This window comes from Elgaria multicarinata, chromosome 20 (assembly GCF_023053635.1).
Source record: "Elgaria multicarinata webbii isolate HBS135686 ecotype San Diego chromosome 20, rElgMul1.1.pri, whole genome shotgun sequence".
In the NCBI taxonomy this organism is placed as follows: Eukaryota; Metazoa; Chordata; class Lepidosauria; order Squamata; family Anguidae; genus Elgaria; species Elgaria multicarinata.
In genome coordinates, this window is record NC_086190.1 from 6,081,724 (window position 1) to 6,104,592 (window position 22,869).

At 46.6% G+C, this 22,869-nt stretch overlaps 1 protein-coding gene across 1 annotated transcript; it reads right to left on the reverse strand.

Moving 5' to 3' along the window:
• Positions 1–3,861: 3,861 nt before the first annotated feature.
• On the reverse strand, positions 3,862–21,588 carry LOC134411414 (arylacetamide deacetylase-like 4). Its single transcript, XM_063145196.1, has 4 exons — positions 21,412–21,588; positions 15,400–15,619; positions 13,023–13,086; positions 3,862–4,832 (listed from the first exon to the last, which is right to left on the reverse strand). Exons 1-4 carry the CDS (start codon positions 21,586–21,588, stop codon positions 4,061–4,063), a joined length of 1,233 nt encoding a protein of 410 aa, XP_063001266.1. The 3' UTR covers positions 3,862–4,060.
• Positions 21,589–22,869: the final 1,281 nt, after the last annotated feature.

A 22,869-nucleotide genomic window follows, 5' to 3' on the forward strand; every position in this document is an offset into this window, starting at 1 on the left:
CCACTCTAACAGTCAGGATGTTTTTCCTGATGGCCAGATGGAATCTGGCTTTCTGAAACCTGAGCCCATTGTCCTGCACTCTGGGAGGATCAAGAAGAGATCCTGGCCCTCCTCTGTGTGACAACCTTTCAAGGATTTGGAGAGTCCTCTCATGTCTCCCCTCGATCTCCTCTTCTCCAGGCTGAACATGCCCAGTTCTTTCAGTCTCTCCTCATAGGGCTTCGTTTCCAGACCCCTGATCATGTTTGACACAAGGACAATCCAGATGTGAAATGATGGTTTACACAGGGTTTACATGAGGGGACACAGGGTTGTAGTCACTGACCAAGTCCATATCCATCCTGGTATAGTGGTCAATTCTGAAGTGAAGGTACCCATATTTATTTTATTTTATTTTATTTTATTTATTTCATTTCTATACCGCCCAATAGCCAGAGCTCTCTGGGCGGTTAACAAAAATTAAAACCATGAAGAGCATAATAAAACAACCAACAATTTAAAAACACAAATACAAAATACAATATAAAAAGCACGACCAGGATAAGACCACACAGCAAAAATTGATATAGGTCAAAATATGAGATTGAAACAGCAGAGTTTAAATTTTAGTTAAATTAGGTGTTAAAATACTGAGAAAATAAAAAAGTCTTCAGCCGGCGAAGAAAGGAAAACAATGTAGGCACCAAGCAAACCTCTCTGGGGAGCTCGTTCCACAACCGGGGTGCCGCAGCAGAGAAAACCCTCCTAGTAGCCCCGTGCCCCACTTCCTTCGTCAGGGGCTCACGGAGAAGGACCCCTGAGGATGACCTTGGGGTCCAGGCAGGCACATATGGGGGGAGGCGTTCCTTCAGATAGCCTGGCCCCAAACCGTTTAGGGCTTTGGCCGGTCTCTGTGAGTAGGCGGGCTGCCCTGTTTTGTACCAGCTGAAGTTTCCGGACCATTTTCAAAGGCAGCCCCATGTATAATGCATATTGGCAGTCGCCATAGCTATGCCCCCAATTAATGTCCAAAAATGCAGGCAGTGGCCTTGATCCATAACGACAAAACCACTCCAGAAGCTATCATTTCTCCTGGAGCAGGTCTTTTGTAAAGTGAATGGGTCTTAATTTACCCATTCAAGACCAAGCCACTGAAACACAATTTGCATCACAACAGGGTACAATTGCAGATGTCATGGGTGCCTGACTCAGTCCAGGAGTCCGGTGGACTCCCCCTCATCTGGTATGTGACACCGGCCTTGTAGCTAGTGGGTAGATTTATTAGGAAATGGTTTGAGAATGTCAGATGTTCTCTGCAAGCTTATCCCTGTAAGAAGTTCCTGGGGGAGTAGCTGGTTCACTCCCTGTCTCAGCCTTGAAGCGGCTGGTTCCCTGGGAACTTCAGAGTGTTTTGGAAAAGGTGGGGTCCACTCTTCAAAGTGGGTTGGAACATCCCGCCCTCTTGGCACGTGGGTTTACAGGTCAGAGGACCTGTCTGTCAAGTGTCTTTGAATAGGCCTCAAAGGCTGGTGCAAAGCTGAAAAAGCTTGGCTAGGTTTCATCTCTCAGCACAACGCCTGACCTCCCTCCTGCTTTGGGTTCCATCTCCGCTTGGGACTTTGAAAGCACTCTGCACATGGACGCTTTGCTATTTGGACTTTGGATATCAAAGAACTGTGCCATGAAAAGTAGTGAGGCTTTTCATAGACTTGGACTTGCATATGCTGTGGATTCTGTGTTCGTGCCCGGACTCAGGTGGCAGGGAGTTCCCAGTCCTTAGCAGAAGGATGGGACTCCCGGGCCTGAGGCTTAACCTTTCCTGAAGTCGTGGTAATACGGTCAGCTCAGTAGTGGTAGGCTGAGACTGACAAGTGCATGACGGATCTCTCTGCCCGGCTCTGGTGGCTCAGAGCAACCTTTCCTGGGACTTCGTTTTAGGAGCTTGGCCGTGTCCCTTTGAAGAGCCAGCGAATGCAGCGTCTGGAGAAGCTCAAAGCGGTTACTGGCCTACCCTATTCACACACCCCTCTCCGAGTGTTTGCCTTAAGGATAGTTTCAGAAAAAAGAGCCTAAAGCTTTCTAACCATCGTTCAGCTTTAAGTGTGTTTTGGAGACGCTGTAACCATTAAGCTTGTCTACCGTGTGATGTCCTCCATAAAAGAAGTCTCACTGATGTGAGTGTCTCCTGGCAGCTTGCCAGCACGTGTGAATGCCACAGGGAATAGGCTCTGAACATGACACAAAGGCCTTAGCTAGACCTAAGGTTTATCCCGGGTCGTCCCTGCTTGCTCCCGGGATATCCTGTGTGTCATTTACATGAACAGGGATGACCCCGGGACAATCCCGGGATAAACCTTAAGTCTAACTAAGGCCTAAGCTTTTGAAGGGGCTTGCATGGCCCAGAAGCAGGGATAGGCAGCAGCTGTGATCCACTGTGGGACCCCGGCTGTGGAATGAGCTCCCCAGAGAGGTCCACCTGGCACCTACACTGTATTCTTTTCCTCGCCAGCTGAAGACCTTTTGATTCTCTCAGTATTTTAACACGTAATTTTAACTTAAATTTAAATTTTATTGTTCTAACTCTGTATTTTAATGTTATATCAATTTCGTTGCGTGGTTTTCGCCTGGTGGTGCTTTTTATACTGTATTTTGTATTTGTGTTTTTAACCTGTCGGTAGTTTTATTATGGTTTTAATTTTTGTGAACCGCCCCAGAGAGCTTCGGCTATTGGGCGGTATAAAAATGTAATAAATAAATAAATAAATAAATAAATAAATAAATAAATAAATAATAAGCAGAGGCATCAGGGCAAGCGCCCACCAAGATGAATGCAGGTGAGTTCGCCCTCTCCTACCTGTACCTGTGCAGCCAACCAGCCCCAGAGTTTTATTGCTTTGTTTTTAAGGAGAAGAAAGGATGCTTCAGCAACCAGTGTTAACAGCATATGTTGAGCTTTGTAATCTGTTTTTATGCTTTTTATGGTTTTCAATTTTGTATATTTGTTTTTAATGTTCCGTGTTTTAATCTTTGTAAGCCACCCACAGAGCTTTGGCTATGGGGCAGCATTTACGTATAATAAATCATCATTATCATCACCATCATCCTTCCAGCCCATGTGACTTATGATTTTCCCCGCAGGTGATCCACTGGCATCTGAACTTTTCAGATGTTCTCACACAAGGTTCCCAATTCAGAAAACACACCAAGGCATGCGTAAGAATGTGTGTTTTGTGAAAAAAAAATAGGTTTAGAAATGCACATAACAATTAAAAGGGAATTAGTCACCTGCTCAGTAATATACCTGCAAATCAGCAAAACCTTACTTCATCATCTATCCTTGCTCCAGAGTTGCTTCCCTTTTCAATACAAATGTTAAAGATACAGGAGCCCTGTCCTCCTTTTCATATGCTCACCCTAATTTAGTGAAAGACAGCACACTCACACACACTCCTCGGCCACCTCATAAGGTGAGCACAAGAACCCTGAACCCAACCCAAGAGAATCTCTCTGAATTTTTCTTCTCCTTTTCGAAAGGAAATTCTCTTGTATGAAATTGACTGAGCAGGGTTGAAAAAAAATGTGTTAGAAATTTCCAGCACTAATAAAAATATGAAAATTAATTTACCCATTCCTATCCCACCCTCAAGATAAACTGTTGTTGTTGTTGTTAAACATAAATAGCTAGAGATACAAATTTAGAATGTAATTACAAAGAAACAAACCGAAGACTGAGTTCCTCTAAATGAGCTGTTTAAACTTTATAGCAGGTTCATGACTGGCCACTCATTACGTTTCCTGGTCCGTTTCATGACGCAGCAATCCTCCCGCGCCTGTCTCAAGATTTCTGGGTGATAATTGATAACAGAAAAAATGTGGTAACAAACAAATCCCCTTTCTGTTTCAGCATGTAAAGAGGAAATCCGTCACGAGAAGAAACATAAAAAATGGGCAGACCAGTGCCATCTTGTGGCTGATGAATGAAACATACAGAACTCCTGGTTAAAGGGGAATATGGGGAGAGAAGTGTGTGTAAAGGGAGAATGTTGTGATTGTGGTACAAAAAACGAAAACCAGAAAGCTGTCATAAGCTTTTGAGAAATGTTACAATGCTGTCCACTCCCTTTTTGCCAGAGGGAAATGACAAAAATCCATCAAAGAGGTTAATCACCCCGTGGAATCCATCTTCAATGTGGTACCAAGTGACTGGTACTCCATTGTCCTCCAGCCGTTTCTTGTAGAGGATGCCGTCATCCCTTAAAACGTCATACTCACAGGTGATAATGCATGCCTTGGGAAGTTGGCCAATAATCGCATCTTCTGCCATGAGTGGAGAGAAGGTTGTCTCTAAAGCTTGCTTCACCACTTCATAGACATCATCCAAGAAGGATGTGGTCGTCTGTGGCTTGTAACCCCTGACCTTGAATTCCTCGGGGATGTTCTCTGAATTGATCCATTTCCCAAATCTCATTTTTATGTCACTGGGAACATGGCACCCTTGCATCACACTGTCCAACACTGACAAGTCCTTATTGAGATACTGCAAGGCAGAAGAGATGACGTCCTCCCGGTACAAGATTGGGACAGCCCGGTTTTGTTGGTACGAAGGCAAATTAAAATCTATTGCCTGGAGGCCGGGATAGATCAGAATCTGAGCCAGTGGTTTTGTGAGTTCAGACCCACTTGATAATGCTTGGCAAACAGAGGCAGCGAAGTTTCCCCCAACACTGTCCCCGCCGATGATAATGCGAGCAGGATCGACTCCATAGTCTTCGGCGGTCTTCATAAAATGTCTGCTGGCAGTCAGGCAATCCTTAAACTGGGATGGGTATTTCTCCTCAGGTGCCAAATGATATCTAGAATATCAGAAGACAGATTGCTAGAGAAGCATCAACAATCTACCCTTGCACAAGAACTGCTTTGACCATTAAGATAACCCCTGGATGACTTTTCTCCAGATCCTGTCTTCACAGGGCTGCTTCACTCCTCCTTCCCCCTGAAACCCTGCTGGAAAACTCCAGCAGGGAGCGTGGAGTTTTCCAGCAATCTGGGTATTGGATACCACCTCTCACCCTCTTCCCAGGCTTCTGGTGACCAATCAGGGGGTCGTCATCTGCTCCGGACCTCCCCCAACATCACATGGCGGAAGGGCCCTAGTAACCTTGCTCTGAAGAAAAAAGTCAGGGTAAGTCCCTGACTTTTTTACAGCACAGCTTCGGGGTAAAGTCCCTCAGTGGCTGCAAACTGGCGGCTACATCATATAGCCGATGCAGCGACAATTCACAGCCACTGCAGACAAAGAGCACATTAGGCAGCCTTCAGGTTCCTGGAAGTGACTGGGGACAGGGCCTCTTCTGAAATAAAATAAGAAGAGCTCTGCTGGATCAGACCAAGGGTCCATCTAGTCCAGCACTCTGTTCACACAGTGACCAACCAGCCATCGGCTAGGGATGAACAAGCAGGACATGGTGCAACAGCACCCTCCCACCCATGTTCTCCAGCAACTGGTACACACAGGCTTACTGCCTCAAATACCGGAGATAGCACACATCTAGGCCAGCACTGTGTTCACACAGTGGCCAACCAGCCATCGGCCAGGGATAAACAAGCAGGACATGGTGGAACAGCACCCTCCCACCCATGTTCTCCAGCAACTGGTACACACAGGCTTACTGCCTCAAATACCGGAGATAGCACACATCTAGGCCAGCACTGTGTTCACACAGTGGCCAACCAGCCATCGGCCAGGGATAAACAAGCAGGACATGGTGCAACAGCACCCTCCCACCCATGTTCTCCAGCAACTGGTACACACAGGCTTACTGCCTCAAATACCGGAGATAGCACACATCTAGGCCAGCACTCTGTTCACACAGTGACCAACCAGCCATCAACTAGGGACCAACAAGCAGGACATGGTGCAACAGCACCCTCCCACCCATGTTCCCCAGCAACTGGTGCACACAGTTGACAGCACACAACCATCAGGGCTAGTAGCTATTGATAGCCTTCTCCTCCAGGAATTTATCCAACCCCCTTTTAAAGCCATCCAAATTGGTGGCCATCACTACATCTTGTGGTGTATGACATCCTAGTTTTCAAATACTCTTTGAGACAGATGTCTCTTTGGGGAAAAGATTGGAGAAAACCAGGAGAAGACATTTTTATTTCCCCATGCCTTCCTGCTACTTTAGACATTTTAGAACTAGAATCTGTTACTTCGTTTTTACTCTGGAGTTGTTGGGGGGGAGGGGTTACTGTTCAATAACTTTGCCTGGATTGTGTTGCTATTGCTACATCAACCATGTGATGAAAGTCTTATTTGCCTGAAGTGCTGGGCATAAAATACTGTAATAAAATTAAGGAATAACATTTGTCTAATTGAGTTAGTCTCTTCATTTTATCAGAATTTTGTAGGACATTTTGTTTCATGTAATAAATAGGGGAGGAGTAATCTGTCAATCTCTCCATTTTCCCATTTTAAGTTTGGTTCATCCTAAACATTGAGATTTGTTTTTTCTCTTTATATTTGCTTGAGAATTCATAAGCATTTGGGGGCATATTTCTCCTAGTACATGCATTTTTGCATGCATGCTTGCCTCACATACAATTTGCAAACAATTTTCCTAATGTAATGGATTTTTAAATGCTATTTACCCTAACATACATCTTACTACACACACACACACACACACACAGAGAGAGAGAGAGAGAGAGAGAGAGAGAGAGAGAGAGAGAGATTGACTGAAGAGCTGAACTGTAAGTACGAATTAGAATGAGAACTGAACAAATTTCTCCCCCAAACCTAGTAATTAACAATTTTGGTAAAATAAAGCCAAGGAGCTCAGGATGTGTTAGCAGAACTCAGGCTACAGGTCACTGAACCTGAGGCTAAAGGGTTAACATACACCTACAGGGTGGGAGGGGATTGTTACAATGCTTGTCTTGCTACTCCCTGTCTCCTCCCTCCTTCTTCCTTCTTCTTTCTGCTGTTTTACCCACCTGCATGGTGTGCTGACCACGATGGGGGAACCAAGCCATCCCATCGTAGGATATAAGTTAAATGTTGCTAAGTAAAGTTTTCTTTCAAACCACCTGGAGTGTTTCTATTGTCTGTACGCGTGGCTACTCACACGGAGCTGATTCGGTCGACAACAGGTTATGGGCCCAGGACGCAAATAAAGAATAACCCGTGAAAGGAGTCACTTGGGAACCTGTGAGTACTGCTAATTGGTTAGACAAGAAAAGAAAAGAAAACTCTCGGAGTGTGGGACGATGGCTGAAAGCAACACATACGCAACCATGGCAAAGCTAGACACCAGGAACTACCAGACATGGAAGTTCAAGATGGAAATGGTGCTAGTGAAAGATGACTTGTGGGAGGTTTTAGAATCAGCTTGACCTGCAGAAAAACCCCAGGACTGGGATAAAAAGGACAGAAAAGCAAGGGCAACGATTGCTTTGTCAGTCCAAGATGACCAGTTGTTCTACATTCGAAATGAGAAAACAGCAAAGGGAATGTGGGAAGCATCGCAGAAAATACATCAGCCTAGCAGCATAAACACAAAGCTCTTTCTGAAAAGAAAGCTGTTTAGAATGAGGCTGGAAAGAGACGCTAGTTTGCCAGACCATGTAAATGCAGTCCTGCAAGTGGTTGAAGAACTAAGAGCAATTGGCTCAGAGACCTCCATGTCTATGGTGACCATATGAAAAGGAGGACAGGGCTCCTGTATCTTTAACAGTTGTATTGAAAAGGAAATTTCAGCAGGTGTCATTTGTATTTATGGGGAATCTGGGGAAATTCCCTCTTCATCACAACAGTTAAAGCTGCAGGTGCCCTGCCCTCTTTAAAATCTGGTCACTCTAGTATAGCTCCTGCAACTTTAACTGTTGTGATGAAGAGGGAATTTCACCAGGTGCTGCATGCATACAAATGACACCTGCTGAAATTCCCTTTTCTATGCAACTGTTAAAGTTACAAGAGCCCTGTCGTCCTTTTCATATGGTCACCCTATCCATGTCCATCATTTTGTGCAGCCTAGATGACTCCTACGAACCCCTCATTAGAAGTGCGCCCCAAAGCAGAGCTAAAATTGGACTATGTGAAGGCCAGGCTGATTAGTGAGTGGACTCGCAGGATGGAAAACATGGCCAATGCCTCATGTAACAGGACAAAGGCTGGGGAGAAAACGAAGGCTGCAAAGGAATCCGAGAAGGCCCTCAAAGACCAAAGCAATGTTATACATGCGGGGCAAAAACACATCTTAAAAGGGACTGTCCCGAAAACGGCCACAAGAGGGAGACGAAGGGCAATGAAAAACATGCCCGGACAAACCTTTGCAAATTGGCCTCTCTTGAACCATCCAGAACTCAAGGGGACAATCTGATTTGGATATTGGATTCAGGAGCCAGCTGCCACATGACTAGCCAGAGAGAGTTCTTCATCAAACTGGATCGTCGAAGGCAAAGTTATGTTTGCCTGGCAAATGGCGAACAGATAAGAACAGATGGGGTGGGAGAAGGCACCATAGACTGCATAGCCCCACCACATGGCGGGAAGACAAAGATGACAGAAGTCTTGATTATGCCAGACCTAGAAGGAAACTTGCTCTCAGTGAGAAAGCTTGCAGCGGATGGATTTGTCCTGCTTTTCCAAGAGGCCAGATGCCAAATCAGCAGAGACGGAAGCCTGTGGGGCAATGCCATGGCAAGGAACTCCATGTATGAGGTCACCGGCAGCAGAGAACAATCACTGGAAAAAAGGCAGGTGTAGAAACAGCCATGGACATTAGGCCTTTGTGGTAATATGGGTCCCAAAACATGGTCTGAAGGTAGGGTGACCATATGAAAAGGACAGGGTTCCTGTTTCTTTAACAGTTGTATTGAAAAGGAAATTTCAGCAGGTGTCATTTGTATATTTGGGGAACCTGGAGAAATTTCCTCTTCATCACACCAGTTAAAGCTGCAGGTGCCCTGCCCTCTTTTAAATCTGGTCACTCTAGTATAGCTCCTGCACCTTTAACTGTTGTGATGAAGCGGGAATTTTACCAGGTTCTCCATATATACAAATGACACCTACTGAAATTCCTTTTTCTATGCAACTGTTAAAGATACAGGAGCCCTGTCCTACTTTTCATATGGTCACCCTACTGAAGGCACATGAGAAAGCCACGTCTGGGTCAGGTCAATGCTTGGAGGGGAGACCACTAGGGAACAGCATGGAGCCACCCTGAACTCCACAATAGAAGAAAGGTGGGTTATAAATAGGGTGACCATATGAAAAGGAGGACAGGGCTCCTGTATTTTTAACAGTTGCATAGAAAAGGGAATTTCAGCGGGTGTCCTTTGTGTATATGGAGAACCTGGTGAAATTCCCTCTTCATCATTTCAGTTAAAGGTGCAGGAGCTGTACTAGAGTGACCAGCTTTAAAAGAGGGCAGGGCACCTGCAGCTTTAACTGTTGTGATGAAGAGGGAATTTCACCAGGTTCCCCATATATACAAATGACACCTGCCGAAATTCCCTTTTCAATACAACTGTTAAAAACAAAGGAGCCCTGTCCTCCTTTCCATATGGTCACCATACTTAATTCTCAAATTGAAGAATGCACAGTTGGCCACAGTTCACAGTACTTCCATTTATCATCTGAAGGGTCGAGGTGACGACACTCCACTACCGGACAACCAGCAGTATCGAAGGGCGATCGGTAAGCTGTTATTCATTGCAACAGTTACCAGGCCAGACATCGCTGCAGCTGCGGGCATCCTGAGTAGGAAGGTAGCCAACCCATCTCAGTGTGACTGGAACTGAGTGAAGTGTGTGATGCGCTATCTGAAAGGCACTGCGGATGCAAGGCTAAAACTGCCCAGACGCGCATCCATGGGACTGGTCGGGTTTGTGGATGCAGACTGGGCAGGCGACGAGTCAGACCATAAGTCTACGTCGGGAAGCCTGTTCATATACAATGGCAGGGCCATCAGTTGGGCCAGTAAAAGGCAGGCGGTTGTAGCCATGTCTTCCACAGAAGCGGAATACGTGGCAGCGGCCAGTGCATGTCAGGAGGCGATTTGGCTCAGGCGATGACTCACTGACATGGGGCTGGTGATCACTCAAGCCACAGTGCTACATGAGGACAATCAGGGGTGCATAAAGCTAGCATCGAGTGAGAAGCTGAGACCACAGACGAAGCACATCGATGTGAAGCATCACCTGATAAGAGACCTAGAAGAGCAAAGAGTGATTGAGCTAAAGTACTGTCCAACCAAAGAGATGGTGGCAGATGTGCTAACAAAGCTCCTACCGGGGGAACTGCACCAACGGCACCTGATGGGCATAGGACTGATGCAATGACCTATTTGGACTGGTGCATTGCCCTGTGGCCTTCGAGAAGGGGTGTTAGTAGAACTCAGGCTACAGGTCACTGAACCTGAGGCTAAAGGGTTAACATTAACAGGGTGGGAGGGGATTGTTACAATGCTTGTCTTGCTACTTCCTGTCTCCTCCCTCCTTCTTACTATTTTTTCTTCTATTTGCTGTTTTACCCACCTGCATGGTGTGCTGACCACGATGGGGGAACCAAGCCATCCCATTGTAGAATATAAGTTAAATGTTGCTAAGTCTTCTTTCAAACTACCAGTGGAGTTTTTCTATTGTCTGTACGTGTGGCTACTCACAGGGAGCTGATTCGGTTGACAACAGGATGATCTCTATTTCTTTTCACTATTTGATCCTTGTCTAGTTCCACCCCTCTACTCACAATCCTGTTTCTTCAATGACGTGTCAAAGCTGAGACTGTGTGGCTCGTCTGATTTCATGGCACAGGCAAGATTTGAACTGAGAGCTGCCCAGCTCTGACCCTTAAGCACTCACTGTAGTAGCCCTTGCAAAAGAGCATCTGGTCGTAGAAGGGTAGAGAGCCAAGAAGAATCAATTATCCCCCTTCCACAGGGGTTTCTGGTTGGCATGCTCTACTGTAGAATTAGTTTGAGAAATCGCTCAGCTGGCTGGCTGCCATAGAGCAGGATATGACCACCACGTTTTAAGCCACAGTGTTGCCAGAGGTAGTGCATTAGAGGAAGGAACAAGAGACACTATGTCAAAGTGCACACAGAACTGAGGCCACAGCTAGACCTAAGGTTTATCCTGGGATCATCCAGGGTTCGCCCCTGCCTGAGCACTGGATCCCCTGTGTGTCACCTAGATGAACAGGTTTGACCCCTGGACGATCCAGGGATAAACCTTAGGTCTAGCTATGGCCTGATAGTAATAAATGATGCCCAGTGAGCTAAGCCGCAAAGCAAAGCAAGTGACAACTACCAGAAGCTGATGGACTGGTGGAAAATACCCACTCAAGAATCTAGTTGGAATGGGTCTACATGGGTTGCATGACCCATCAAGCTGAACTTCAGCTCAGCAGCCACACATTGGGTGATTTGCCGTCTGCTCGACAACTTGGGTAGACAGCGAAAAGAAACAAAACACTGAGCTTTTATGGAACTCCGAGAACCTGAGAAACCATCAGGAGTGCAATGTTGTCTCACTAGAAGTCATTTGTTGGCAACAGCTCCACGTGTACATTGGCAAAGGGCCCTCTGCTGTTGCTTCTAATACCCTACTTCTGGCAAACTTGCAATTTGGAATGTGATGCCATCATATCCTGCATCACTGGCAAACATCAAACTGCAAGGCATCTGAAACAATAACTTGTTTCAGAAACAAGAGCTTATTTTCTTTCTTGGTTCTCTGCCCCTGTATGACCAGTAGTGAGTAGCCAGAACTGGAAGCCCCAAGTCTGAAGCTTGCCTGTGCCATGAATTCAGGCAAGCCACACATTCTCAGTCTCTAACTTGAAAAGATGGAGGCTGTTGCAGTCCAACACCTCTTGAGGCCAGCAGGTTGGAGAAGGCTGATGTAAGTAACAAGTATTTATTACATTTATATCCCACCTTTTCTTCCTCCAAGGAACCCAAGGCGGCAAACATAATCCTCCTCTTCTCCATTTTACCCTCACAACAACAACTCTACTGGTTGGGCTGAGAGTCTGTGACTGGCCCAAAGTCACCCAGTGGGTTTCCATTGCCGAGTGGGGACTAGAACTCGGATCTCCCAACTCTCAGTCCAACACCTTAGCCACTACACCACACGGGCTGTGGATGTGGATATTGATAGGTGTTCCCTAATGTCTTCTTCATTGCACTCTAGTATCACCATGAAATGAACCCCAGCAGATATGGAGAGGAAGGGGGAGCTATGCAAATGGAGGCAACCACAGTTCTTAATATCTTCTACTATGTTCTATGGGGCAAGATGAACAAGAGGACAATCCTCCTCTTCCTCCTCCTGCCAGCCTCCTGTCCGCTCTAAGGTTGGGCAAGCTGTGTCCTGTTGTTGTGGCATTTATGAATATATTTACTTATTTATTATTGAGATAAGCGCTTTCCCACTGCTTTCCCTCTCCCCCACGAGAGGTGCCTGAGAGACGACATTGAGTTCAGACTTTGAAAATTCCTGATAAATCACTGAATGCAGGGATCTGCTCTGGCAAGCCTGAAGGCCTCTTTCAAAGCTGTCATGGTGCCAATTTTTTCTGTTAATACTAGTTACCTGAATACGACGAGGCGGAGAGAGGGCCCCGCCCCGGATATCGAGACAGGGAAACACTTCTACTGAGCTCCAGATCGAATTTTGAGGCAGAGAAGACCCGCTCTGCACACCCCTGTACATGTCTACTCAGAGTTACGGCCCATTCAATTCAATGGTGCTTACTCTCAGGTAATTGGCTGTAGATTGAAGCCTTCAAAAAAAAAAAAAAGCCACAACACCAGAAAACCCCCAGTAATGGAGAACAAGAATATTAGCTCTCAAAGCCTTCCAGAAAAACAAAAACCAGGTTCTTTCCATACTGGGGTTTGGACATATGACACGGCTTCTGTTGTTGAATCGAGTCCATGAGTAGGCACTTAATATCCCATTCAGCGCACCATCGTCTCTTTGCTGTAGCTTTGACAAATTTAGCAATGTAATTTGGGTAGGATATGTTTACTTACCCAACAGACACAAGAACTGAATCACTTTCTTTGGCAAGGTACCGACATACATGATCATAGGAATCTGAAAAGATATATGTGGGTATTTATTATTTGTTTATTTATTACATTTATAATAGGGTGACCCTATGAAAAGGACGACAGGGCTCCTGTATCTTTAACAGTTGTATTGTAAAGGGAAGTTCGGCAGCTGTCATTTGTATATATGGGGAACCTGGTGAAATTCCCTCTTCATCACAACAGTTAAAGCTGCAGGTGCCCTGCCCTCTTTTAAATCTGGTCACTCTAGTATAGCTCCTGCAGCTTTAACTGAAATGATGAAGAGGGAATTTCACCAGGTTCTCCATATACACAAAGGACACCTGCTGAAATTCCCTTTTCTATGCAACTGTTAAAAATACAGGAGCCCTGTCCTCCTTTTCATATGGTCAACCTATTTATAACCCACCTTTCTTCTATTGTGGAGTTCAGGGTGGCTCCATGCGGTTCCCTAGTGGTCTCCCCTCCAAGCATTGACCTGACCCAGACGTGGCTTTCTCATGTGCCTTCAGTAGGGTGACCATATGAAAAGTAGGACAGGGCTCCTGTATCTTTAACAGTTGCATAGAAAAAGGAATTTCAGCAGGTGTCATTTGTATACATGGAGAACCTGGTGAAATTCCCTCTTCATCACAACATTTAAAGCTGCAGGAGCTATACTAGAGTAACCAGATTTAAAAGAGGGCAGGGCACCTGCAGCTTTAACTGGTGTGATGAAGAGGAAATTTCTCCAGGTTCCCCAAATATAAAAATGACACCTGCTGAAATTTCCTTTTCAATACAACTGTTAAAAATACAGGAACCCTGTCCCTTTCATATGGTCACCCTACCTTCAGACCATGTTTTGGGACCCATATTACCACAAAGGCCTAATGTCCATGGCTGTTTCTACACCTGCCTTTTTTCCAGTGATTGTCCTGGGATCATCCCTGTGCATTCAAATGACACACACAGGATCCCGGGAGCAGGCAGGGACGATCCCTACATTTTCCTGGGATAATCCTTAGGTGTAAAAAGGGCCCATATTTGTTTCTTATCTAGGAACATTGGAGAAATCCATAACAGAATCAAAAGAATTTGGATTTCTATGAATCTAACCCATGCATTCCGCAGCAGATTAGGTTATGCAGAGTCATACAAATTCCTTGAACTTGTGGACCATTTTTTATACCACATGCATAGGCTCTCACCATAACCTAGAACTCTAAGCACACGGACGTCTATATAATGGGGGTAGCCTAAGTGGGTTCAACAGACCTCCCCTCTTCAGAAGGTCTCCCAGCACATGGACCACATGAGAACAGGGGGCTGATATGGGACATGGAGGCAGGAGAGAGGGAGAGCCCCACCCTCTCTCTTTGCACAATCTGAATTGCATGGAAATGAATGATTGAATTAGTAGGCTGAGTTTGTGAACCGAAAAGTTGGTAATACGTTTCCTTATCTGTAACAATAAATGATAATAGAAATGAAAGGGAAGAATTATGACTATAATTAGGAAACGACTAAGGGAGGTGACTTGAGGGATTAAAGAGCATGCTAATACGGCTGAAACCTAAAATTGTATTGATGCATTGTATTGAGGAGAAGTTGTAATGCAGGTATGGAAGTGTTGTTGTGGGCTCTCCCACAAAAGGCAGCTGGACAGCCATCGGTCAGGGATGCTTTACGATGGATTCCTGCATTGAGCAGGGGGTTGGACTTGATGGCCTTAGAGGCCACTTCCAGCTCTACTATTCTATGATTCTATGACCCGGAGGCCTCTAGCTATTGTTGGACTACAGTCTCATCATCTTGTCCTTTGGCTATGTAGTCTCTGGGACTGGTGTGAGAAGGAGTCCAACCAGGATGATCAGAGGTCTAGAAACAAAGCCCTATGAAGAGAGACTGAAAGAACTGGGCATGTTTAGCCTGGAGAAGAGAAGATTGAGGGGAGACATGAGAGCACTCTTCAAATACTTAAAAGGTTGTCACACAGAGGAGGGCCAGGATCTCTTCTCAATCCTCCCAGAGTGCAGGACACGGAATAACGGGCTCAAGTTAAAGGAAGCCAGATTCCAGCTGGACATCAGGAAAAACTTCCTGACTGTTAGAGCAGTGCGACGGTGGAATCAGCTTCCTAGGGAGGTTGTGGGCTCTCCCACACTAGAGGCATTCAAGAGGCAGCTGGACAACCATCTGTCAGGGATGCTTTAGGGTGGATTCCTGCATTGAGCAGGGGGTTGGACTCGATGGCCTTGTAGGCCCCTTCCAACTCTGCTATTCTATGATTCTATGATTCTATGATATCTGGAAGGCCTCAGCTCCCCAGCCCTATTGACTTTTGGGGTTGCCTTACTGATGCTCCCAAACATCCATGATCCTCCGTGGAAATAGACGACCCCTCTCCTTCTGTGCTCCAGTGTGGACGCTCTTGGCTGGTAAACCCTCACGGGGATGTCCTCAAAGGTTAGGTCCTTTATGTTCAGTTTAGGGTCCTCCCCCAGTTTTTTCCCCTCTTGGATGTAGCGGATGAAATGAATCTTAGAGCAGAGGGATAGGTTCTCCAGGATCTTGCCCTGTTTGGATGAAAAGAAAGAAAAATTGGGAGAAGTAGCAAGGACTCCATGAGACGATTTTGCTTCATGTGATGGATATTTCCATTGCAACCTCCTCTTGATGATTGCCCAAACCTATATTTGTCTTTCAACTATACTAGGGCTTGGGGAGAATTTAGTTGGTTTCATGTTGAAACATCCTTCAGACTGTGCCCTTCATGTGAGCCCAGGGAAGCCTTTCCTACTTTCCAGAAAGACTGCTGGACCAGAGCTGGTATTAGCAGTGAAGTAGCAGAGCTAGGATTTGCAGTAGGGGTGTGCACGGACCCCCCGCTCCACTTCTCTTCCAGATCCGCGATTTGCGGATTGGGCCGCTTCGCTCTGCCCCCACTCCACCTATGTCTGCTCCGCTCCACTGAGGAGCTCTGGATCCGGATCAGAGCTCCGTTTTCCCCCCCTATAGGCTTGCATTAAGCTAAAAAAGTATACAACTTTTTTTCTGTTAAAGTTAGAAACCTCAAGTTTGGCACCATGACACCTCATGGAGGTATACACACACATGCCAAGACTCAAGGCAATCCCATCATCCCCTGATTTTTGGGGAATTTATGAAAATTGGGCACCCCATTCACACCCCTTTCCATAGCTCCGTCAATTTGCACGTTAGAAACCTCAAACTCGTCACCATGACAGCTTATCCAGGGATACATATGCATGCCAAGACTCAAGGCAGTCCCATCATCTCCTGATTTTTTGGGAATTTATGAAAATCCAACACCCCATTCACACCCCTTTCGATAGCTTCGTCAATGTGCACATTAAAAACCTCAAACTTGCCACAATGATAGCTTATCCAGGATACACATGCATGCTCAGACTCAAGGCAGTCCCATCATCCCCTGATTTTGGGGGAATTTATGAAAATCGGGCACCCCATTCACACCCCTTTCAATAGCTCCATCAATGTGCATGTTAAAAACCTCAAACTTGCCACCATGATAGCTTATCCAGGGATGCACATGTACACCCAGACTCAAGGCAGTCCCATCATCCCCTGATTTTTGGGGAATTTATGAAAATCGGGCACCCCATTTGCAGACGTGGACTGTTCTCTGACATTTGGACAGATAAAAAAAGGGAAGTGGGCACACTCACAGATGCCATCTAGACCCACAATCATGCCAAGGTACAAGGCAATCCCATCATCCCCTGATTTTTGGTGGGGCTTAAACCTGCAGACGGCTCAATGGGGCCATTTCAGAGGAAATCCCAGCATGCCATGAATTGGGGAGTAGAGATCAACCTAAATATGAATCTTCTTCCACACTTGAAAAATGGATTTGGAACTTCCAAAACTCCAAGTGAGCGCAGGAAGGACTTCTCCCCTGAGTCAAAGCCAGACACAAACCATCCCTGCGAGGCGGGCAGGGGAGGAGGGAGGGAAGGCAGGCAGGCAGCACACATTTCTGGGGGCATAAGGAAGTGAGCCAAGGATAAGCCAGTAATGCATATAAAATGGAATAAATAAATAAATTTATTATTTATTTGTTATTGCTGAATAAACAACAAGAAGAACTTTTTAAAAAAGGCTATATTTGTCTTTTACCAGTAATAAGGGGTGGTGGTGGACGTGCCCAGATGGGGAATCATTGGCCAATTTAACTGGTCCTGTCTAAGAACCAGTCTTTTAAGAAGCTCACTTCAACTCATGATAGGCGTTGCTCCACTGGGTTACTCTCTTTGGAGGGCTCTGATGGCCCTCCAAGTACAGGAGAGAGTGAGGGCACGTCCACATGGGATGCCCTAGGGGAGCTCATCCCCTTGCACCACATCTTTTCAGTTGTTCCCCAAAGTTAGGGTGGGTAGCAGTGCTGTGTTTCTATCTCTTATTATAGGCTTAGTATATGATTTCAGGTTGTGTTTGTGCATTTGGTGGGGCTACTGTTTTAAAAAACACTGGGAAAAGTCCGTTCAAACTAAGAAAGAGAAGTTCCCAGAATCCCAAGTTACCCGTTTTGCCTATCCCCTCCTCCAACTTTGGGATCATGTGATCATGACCCGGAGTTGACTCTGCCCCTCAGCAATCGAAAAGGTAATCTTTTTCTCGCCTTTACCCTACTTTTAAAAAAATTCTAGCAAGCGAACCGCACCACGCAGAGAGCTGAGAGTAGGCTCAAAATGACCCCCATCCAAGACTCTCTAAGCACAAGATTTTTCAGAAAGATAGCATCAAAAACAACACAGTTATCCCCCTTTCTTTTCCGCAATGCAATCCTATGGGCGAAACGTTTCAAGATGGCGATCGGATCGGACCGCGAAAACCGGAGCGCTCCGAAAATGGCCTCTTCTCTTCGCCTTGCTTCTAGGGGTCCCCGGTCTGCTTCTACTCCACCTCTGGGCAAGACGAAGCAGGCCAATTCGCTTCTGCTTCTACGCTTCTAATCAGAGTGGAGCACATCCCTAATTTGCAGGGATGTAAAGTCTGCATTTTTTGATTAGCAGGGACCGTGTCATCATCTGCCACCCATCTCAGACTTCCCAGTTCCCCTGTGCTTAGCTGCAATCTTCACAGTAGCTGGAGTTTGTGGCAATACTATAGATGAACACTAGTGCCAGTGTGGTGTAGGGGCTAGAGCGTTAGACTGGGAGTCGGGAGATCCGGGTTCTAGTCCCCACTTGGCCATGGAAACCCACTGGGTGACTTTGGGCCAGTCACAGACTCTCATTCCAACCCACCTCACAGGGTTGGTGTTGCAAGGATAAAATGGAGAGGAGGAGGATTATGTATGCTGCCTTGGGTTCCTTGGAGGAAAAAAGGTGGGATATAAATGCAATCATAAATAGTGAGACCCCGGCCATTGCTAGATGAGGCGTTAGTGCGGTGTGAGGCCTGGTCTCCCTCCTGTGCATCCATATGATGCACAGGGGATTCCGGGGTCAGGCTGGGCTAAGACCTTGCTTGAACCGGGATAAGCAGATTCGCTTATGGCCCGGCTTTTCCACAGCTCTGGCCTTAGGCCGGGGCTGTGGAAGGTCTAGCAGGGTCCATGGCTTTTCCCGGCTGCTCGCTTACTCACGAGTAGCCGGGAGAAGCCACAGACTGGGCACAGCACTCCATAGGAGCGCTGTGCCCATAGGGCCGGGGGGGGATCACAGACGGGGGGCGCGGAGGGGGCATCGGACATGACAAGCAGGCATGGCGGACGGGGGACGGGCATGATGAGCGGGCATGGCGGACGGGGGATGGGCATGACGAGCAGGTATGGTGGACGGGGGATGGGCATGACGAGCGGGCATGGCGGGCAGGGGGGAAGAAGGATGGAGACAGGCCTGGCGGACGGGGGGAGGATGGGTGAGCGAGTGGGCGGGGGGGCATCAGACATTGTGGGGGGGGAAATCAGGGGCAGGGGGAGCGGGGACCCTTTATTTATTTATTTTAAAAAACTACCTTTTCCGGTGGTGCGCTCCTGCACACATGGCTCTTTAAGGGGCGAAAACCCGGAGCACGCGACGGGGCTTTCTCTTGCCCTGTCGCGTGTTTACGTCTGGAAAAAGGTGACGGCATGCACTAGCTGTAGCGTGCCGTCGCCCCTCCTCCCATACGGATTTATTTATTTATTTATTTATTACATTTTTATACCGCCCAATAGCCGAAGCTCTCTGGCCGGTTCACAAAAAAGGTAGGTCTAGCAAAGCCCCCCATGTAGCCAGTGAACGAGCACATACTTTTCCATGGAAAAGCTTGGTATTGTCGACACTGGATGGCAGCAACTTCTGAGTGACTGAACCTGCAACCTTTGGCATACAACATAATTTACCGCATAGGCTCCCAGTGAGCATATCAAATTGCATGATTCTGAGTCAGATCCTTGGTCCAAAAAAGCTCAGTGTAATGCAATTTCTACAGTGATCCTCAGCAGCTCTCTGAGTTTCAGACAAGGGTCTTTCCCAACTCTGAACCTGGGATCTTCAGTTTTCAAAGAATGCGTTCTACCAGTGAGCTTTGGTTCTCCCAGTAGTGCCATCTGAAGCACTGAAGGCTATAGCTAGACCTAAGGTTTATCCCTGGATCGTCCAGGGGTCAAACTTGTTCATCTAGGGGGGAATCCGCACGTTGTTCTCAGGGCGCTTCCATCCGCCCCCAGTGCACCCCGAAAACGATCGTGTAAAAGAGCCGAGAAAGACGCGTTCTTGCTGGCGCCGCCACCCAACTCCCTCCTCGCTGGCTGGGACGGAGAGCTCGGGGGAGAAGGCGGGGTGGAGAGCTTCTTCTGCTCTCCACTCCGCCTTCTTCTGCCGAGTTCTCCGAGCCAGCCGGCGAGGAGGGAGTTGGATGGCAGCGCCGGCAAGGATGCTTCTTCCTCGGCTTTTTTACAGGCAAGTTACATGATCGTTTTTGGGGTGCACTGGAGGCGGATGGAAGTGCCCTGAGAACGACGTGCGGATTCCCCCCAGGTGACACACAGGGGATCCAGTGCTCAGGCAGGGGCGAACCCTGGATGATCCTAGGATAAACCTTAGGTCTAGCTGTGGCCAAAGTGGTAAAGGAAGACTTGCCCAAACCAATCTGTTCTGGAGAGTGGTTATACTGCCCCCACCCCAATTATCAGGTTCATAGCTTGGGGGTGCCCTTGGATACAGAGCTGCATACCCCCAACCTAAGTGGCTCAGAGCACTTTTTATCAGCTTAGGCTGATATGCCCATTGCAACTCAATCTTGACAGAGATCACTTTGTGACAGTTATCCACACTCTGGTGACCTCCTGTTTGCATTGCTGCAACGTGCGACATGTGGGGTTGCCATTGAAAAGGGTCCGGAAAGTCCAGCTGCTCCAAACCACGGCATTGTGATTGTTAAAAGGGGCAGGCTGATTCATCGCGTTACACCAGTACTTTCTGACCTGCACCCAACAAAGAGATCTCTGTCCTCACTCACACCCAATGAAGGAGAACTTTTTCACACAGATAAAACAGGTGTGCTTACAATGTTCTTCTTTCAAATGGTAACCTCCAAGTTAGATTACTGCAATGCACTCTATGTAGGGCTGCCTTTGAAGACGGTTCGGAAGCTGCAGCTCGTGCAAAACGCAGCGGCCAGATTGATTTCGGGAACCAGAAGGTTTGACCATATAACACCTGCTCTGGTCCGCTTGCACTGGCTGCCTGTATGTTTCCGAGCCCAATTCAAGGTGCTGGTTTTGACCTATAAAGTCTTACATGGCTTGGGACCACAATACCTGATGGAACGCCTCTCCTGACGTGAATATACCCGGTCACTACGTTCAACATCTAAGGTCCTCCTCCGGGTGCCTACTCCAAGAGAGGCACGGAGTGTGGCAACGAGGGTCAGGGCCTTTTCGGTGGTGGCCCGCAGACTATGGAACGATCTCCCTGACGAGGCTCGCCTGGGGCCAACGCTGCTATCTTTCCGGCGCCAGGTTAAGACTTTCCTCTTTGCCTAGGCATATGGCGGCACAGCTTAATCACCCACATGTTTAGTTTTTTTTAACCGTTTTTAATGCTTTATGTGTGTATGTCCTGTGTTTTAGAATTTTAAATTTTTTATACTCGTTTTTATCTTAATTTTAGTATTTCTGTAAACCGCCCAAAGAGCCTTGGCTATGGGAGCGGTATATAAGTGCAATAAATAAATAAATAAATAAATAAATAAATAAATAAATAAATAAATAAAATGGACTCACAAGGTAAGATGGTTGCGTATGTGGGTGGGTGATTGCATGGGTGGGCATCAAACTCTAATCAAAGGGTGGGTGAGAGAATGAAAAGGGGGGAAAAAAGCTCTGTAAACTTACCACACAAGAAGAAACAATCATGAGGCAGTGGAGAATGCGAAGCTTCAATGGCTTATCAATTCCAGGAGGAATCTCTGAAGTGGAGAGGTCATAATAAACAGCCCAAGCTAACAACAGGACAACAGGAATGACTAGAATTTCCAAAATGATCACCAGAAAAGTATAGCTTAGTTCCATTTTCTCTTTAAAGCGATGTGATTTGAGTTGGCTGGAGAGACCAGATGTTGGGTATCTCCCGTGCTTATAGTTTCCTAGTGATGCAACCAAGTCACCACTGGAAATTGCATCGTCTCTGAGGCTTGTTGTAGGTTGAGTTGCGACAGATACGCTGGAAGCCTGAGACGTGTCTGAAAAGGGATGTTAACCAAGCAAAGTGCTCCAGAAGAGTGTGCAAGTGAAGCCAATTGCTAATGCCTGTTAAGAGAACAGGAAGTGAAGGAGATTAGCAAAATGTGCCCATTGGACCGTTGGCCACGTGCTCTGGATTCCATGTGTAGTTGTTTGTTTACTCCTGAGAACTTGCAAAGGAAGTAGTTCAGGTGAACCTGCCTTAAGAGCAGCGATCTCACGTTACTCGCTGCAAAGGCATGCTGGAACAACCAGCAATTGCAAACGATGCCAATGAGTGGGGCAAATTATGAAACTATGCATAACCGTGTCATGATTTCATAACTAAAAAACTGAATTCATGCAGCTGAAATGAGATTCATGGAACCGGTATCTAAGCAAGATTCATCTAGATCCCGTTGTTGATGTTGTTGTGTTTTTCTGTATCTGGTAGAACACACACTCATTTTTTTTTTCAATATTTAGGGCCAAATTAAATGTGAGGCTGTCCTTTCATCTAACTGAAATTAAGAAATAAACGAAGCTTCTACAGAGGTGGTGGAGGGCTGGGCTGGGCTGGAGAGAAGGGATGACACTGAACCATGATGCGTCATCATCAATTTCCAAGTGTCAGTCAATGGGGATGCCTTAGTCATAGCATGTGAACCTTAGGCATTTTGATGCATAGAGTTGTGGGTGCTTTTTTTTAATGCTCCTTTGTTTATCTGGCTTCCTCCTGGGTCCTAGGCACATCCCTCCTATCCTGCGTCAATCATAGAACATAGCGGTTTGTGTTTTTTTTTAAGTGTGCCTTAGCAATGCTCATTTCAGTGGATTTGGAGTATTTGAGGTGATGTGAAGGAAGGCACTAACATTCTCTTTCACCTCCAAGCAAGCACGGCTGGTTTAGTTTTTAATTATGCAATGATATAAGGAGACTCCTAATGACATTTTAATCACAGGAGTAGTGCAGGTGACACAAGAATGCAGTCCATTCTGCATGGTTGAAGTAGAAGAATTTCTGGAACTAATTGCTGAATCAAATTCATGCACCTCTGCGGCACCATTCAGTTCATTTCTGTCTCCTCCTCCTCCCCTCCTCCTCCTCCTCCTCCTCCTCCTCCTCCTCCT

Coding starts and splice junctions, on each gene's coding strand:
- LOC134411414 (XM_063145196.1), bottom strand. CDS start 21,588: ATGGAACTAAGCTATACTTTTCTGGTGATCATTTTGGAAATTCTAGTC. Junction 15,620..21,411: donor TGATTGTTTCTTCTTGTGTG/GTAAGTTTACAG, acceptor TCATCCAAACAG/GGCAAGATCCTGGAGAACCT. Junction 13,087..15,399: donor ATGGATGTTTGGGAGCATCA/GTAAGGCAACCC, acceptor ATATCTTTTCAG/ATTCCTATGATCATGTATGT.